Genomic DNA, 3,918 nt, shown 5'->3' on the forward strand with positions numbered 1-3,918 from the left:
AATGTAGTTTCTGTCTTCATCTTTCTATTATAACTACTCTCTTTGAAATCACCAGTGCCATTTAATGGAGTCCTGGGTTGTGCAAATGGTTAAGCACTCAGCTACTCGCTGAAAGGTTGATGATTCAAATCCATTCAAAAGTACCTCAGAAGAAAGGCCTGGTGATCTACTTCTAAAAGATAGTAGGCATTGGAGACCCTATGGAGAACAGTTCTACTCTGATACACATGGGTTCACCATGAGGTGGAATCAATTCCATGGCAACTGGTTTGGTTTGGGTTTTTTTTATGATATTTAATTACTAAATTTAATTGCTCATTCTCACGTTATAAAATATGTTATGCCAGTTTCCATAGTCTCCTTGTAATTCTTCCACCTTGGTGGTCCCTAATGCAGTGCCCTCCTATTTTCCTTTCCCTTCTTTAACTATTACCTTTATTCCTTCACTGGCTTTTCCTCCTCCCACCACTCTCGAATTTTCCATATTGCCCTTGATTCTTCACAGCTTTTTCCCTTTCTCCATTGGCAAATTTAGCCACCTTTATAGCTTCAATTATCCCCTCTGTAGACCATCCATACTACTTGTCTAGAGTTTTTCAGGACCTACTTCCAACCTACCCCTTCTTCAAGTCATCCCACAAACTGATGCCAATCCATTCTTCCTAAGACAGAGAGCTCTGAAAAATTACCCTGTTTTACTGCAGAAACATCTGGAAGATCTCTAAATATTTTAGACTTTCATTCAGACCTTGACTATCTGCTTCCAACCTTACATCCTACTGTACTTGCTCATGCATTTTGTTCTCCAGGTACTCTGGACAACTTGTCATTCCTGACCACTGCCTGGAAAATCTTGTCTCCTAGGAAGCCTTCCCATTCCTGCCCGTCAAAATCCAACTATCCTTCAAGAATCATTCCAATGATTTCTTTTTGTGAAGCCTCCTATTGGAAATAATTTTTTCCATGTTTTTACTTCTATTGTATTTTGAGTGTTATATAGCATTTAACATACCATACAAATATTTATTTAGTTACCTTGTCTTGCTTATTTTTTGGCAAGCTCCTTGAGGGTGGGAACCATTGCATATTTCCCTCCTCTCTCCCACAGGGCCTAAGAGAACTATAGTTATACTAGATAGTCATTGTGCTACCTTTCTATTTATTTGATTTGCTTTTTGCTATGATTTTTCTTCTTCACATGTATGTATTTTCTGTCCTCTTTCATAGAGTCGTCCTCCACTGTATGACTTAACTACCATGAAAGTGCCTACTGCTATCTGGGCTGGTGGACATGATGTACTTGTAACACCCAAGGATGTGGACAGGATACTCCCTCAAATCAGAAATCTCAGTTACTTCAAACTATTGCCAGATTGGAACCACTTTGATTTCATCTGGGGCCTTGACGCCAGTCAACGGGTATACAGTAAAATCATAGCTTTGATGAAGGAATATCCCTAAATGCAATATATTTACTTTTCAGTTGGAAGATGCTTCCAAGCCCTCAAGAGACTTCAAGGAAAATACTCATCAGTGAGGGTGCTCCCAGCGCCTTGCCATCCAAAGTAGGAATTATTTAAACAATGGTCCTCTTTCTTCAAAGAATCTCCGTATCTGAAATCACAGACTCTTATCCCCTTAGGCAGGGGTAAGCACTTTTTTTTTTAATCCAAATTGAGTAAACTTTGCTTTGACAAATGTACAATTGAAGGAGTAGTTAAAAGAGGGCTTTTTCTTTCCTATTTCAAGTATAATACCAACATATTATCAGTCACTTCATGTAAGTAATGAGGAGCTGTAGTGGCACAGTGGTTAAAGCGTTTGGCTGCCAACCAAAAGGTCAGCAGTTCAAACACACCAACTGTTTGGTGGGAGAAAGTTGAGGCAGTCTGCTTCTGCAAAGTTTTGCAGCGTTAGAAACCCTATGGGGTAGTTCTACTCTGTCCTACAGAGGTGTTTTGACTCGGAATTGCATCGGTGGCAGTGAGTTTGGTTTTGGTTTGGTTGATGTAAGTAATATCCCCTTCCCATCCCTTTTGGCAAAGGATTGAACATAAGTATAGGAGTACGAGGTTAGAGAGAAAGTCCTTCTCAAGGCATCCACTTGGGAATATATTCTGGATGGCTGTGACCTTGTGGCTTACCTGAAATGACAACTAGAGCAATAGCCATCATTGTCACCTACAAGCAAGCTGTGAAATAAGTCCTAGTCCATAAGGAGGAGCCTGAAAGGAGACAGTATAGTTGAAAGGTAATAAAATTTAAGTGTTGCAGGAGTAAATCTTATGGTTACAAGCAAGGAAGAAATGTATAAAACTGGGAATGACTAGGGTAAGTTAAATTAGTATTTTTTTAAGTTATTCATTCTTGACTTACTAAATTCATATTAATTTGAGAAATAATATCTTCTTGTTTTGGTCTAAAGACAAACTGAACCGATCAGACATAAGTTTTCATTATGAAAGTTGAAATTTACTACTGCATTTGTATCCAAGTAACATTTAAAGCAGTTCCTACAAAGCCTAATTTAGAACCAAGGGAGGCACTGACACTATTTAACCTTTTATCTATTTAAGTCTCTAAAACACATAGGAAATTGATTCTAAGATTTAAAACAAAGTTCAAAGAGTAGCATGAAACAGAGGCCACTTTGAAGAAGATTGGAATTTTAGTGTTAGTTCCTCCATATCTGAATGGTGTGAACCTAGAAATGTCCTTTACTTTCTATGAAGATGTAACTGGTAAGAAAAGATAAACATATATGTCTTCAATAGTTTATTTTAATTTAAAATAGGAAATGTAAATTAATTCACTAATACTTACATGTAGGACCAAGGTCTTTTTAAAAAATATATTGAATCCCTGGTTGTGTATTACACGATTGCTCTTCACTAAATGAGCTATGGTGATATAGTGGGTAAGACACTTGGCTGCTAACCAGAAGATCAAAGGTTCAAAACCACCAGTTGCTCTGTGGAAGGAAAATGAGGCAATCTATTTTTGTAAAGATTTGCAGCCTTGGAAACCCAATGGGGGTTGCTATGAGTTAGAGTTGACTCAATGGTAGTGGGTTTGGTTTTTTTGTTGTTGTTTAAATTAAGCCATAATTTGTCATTTTTAGGTTTTAATGTCTGTAAAATGTTTAAAAGTACTCAGGGAACGATTTTGAGTTAAGTCATTCTACATTTTCATGATTTTTCTCTACCAAGTGAGACTATCTAATTTGATTACATTTTTTAAATTACTTTTATTGAGCTTTTCCAAAGAGTACAATGTAGCTTTCATACAAATGATACTTTCTTTTTTCAGTCATATTTCATCAAATTATACAAAGTTAGTTAAGTAAATTAACAGTTACAATAAGTACCCAAATGCAAACAGCAAACGCAAACACAACCACGCCGTGGAGTTGAATCCAACTCATAGTGACCCGTCCTTGGGTTCCTGAGGTAGTATCACTATGGAAGTGGATTGCCCAACCTTCCTTCTGAGGAGTGGCTGGTGGGTTTGAACCTCCAGCCTTCTAGTTAGCAGTCAAATGCCTTAGCCACTATGCCACCAGAGCTCCTATAATAAGTACAGCAGGCATAAATAAGTTTGGGGACAAATATCAAATTCTTAGTAAACATACAGTTCAACTAAAGGGCGTAGAAGGAGTGGCTTTACTAGGTTAGCCTACAAGTTATGAATATTTAGTAGGCATTGGACATTAGTTAATATGTTTTACGAACAAAAAGAAGACAAGTAGAAAGGACCTAGACCCAGCCCACAGCTTTGAGCCAATCCCATTGGTTTCAACCTGAAGCAGAGCTACCCCAACCAAACTGAATGCATGAATGATAGTGTTCATTGCTATAGGCCACCGAGATGCTTGTAGGCATTTGTTACAATGCATTGCTGTAGCAATAGCTGATTAAG

The 3,918-nt window shown here is 37.7% G+C and overlaps 1 protein-coding gene across 1 annotated transcript in view; it reads left to right on the forward strand.

Moving 5' to 3' along the window:
• Positions 1 to 1,461, forward strand: part of LIPN (lipase family member N) — an 18,031-nt gene extending 16,570 nt beyond the window's left edge. Inside the window, exon 9 of the mRNA XM_007944049.1 lies at positions 1,228 to 1,461. Coding sequence (XP_007942240.1) covers positions 1,228 to 1,461 — 234 coding nt within the window. The remainder of the gene's footprint in view (positions 1 to 1,227) is intronic.
• The last annotated feature ends 2,457 nt before the right edge of the window (positions 1,462 to 3,918 follow it).

The sequence above is a fragment of the Orycteropus afer genome, unplaced genomic scaffold (genome assembly GCF_000298275.1).
Source record: "Orycteropus afer afer isolate SDZICR_OR568_19922 unplaced genomic scaffold, OryAfe1.0 scaffold00118, whole genome shotgun sequence".
Classification (NCBI taxonomy): domain Eukaryota; kingdom Metazoa; phylum Chordata; class Mammalia; order Tubulidentata; family Orycteropodidae; genus Orycteropus; species Orycteropus afer.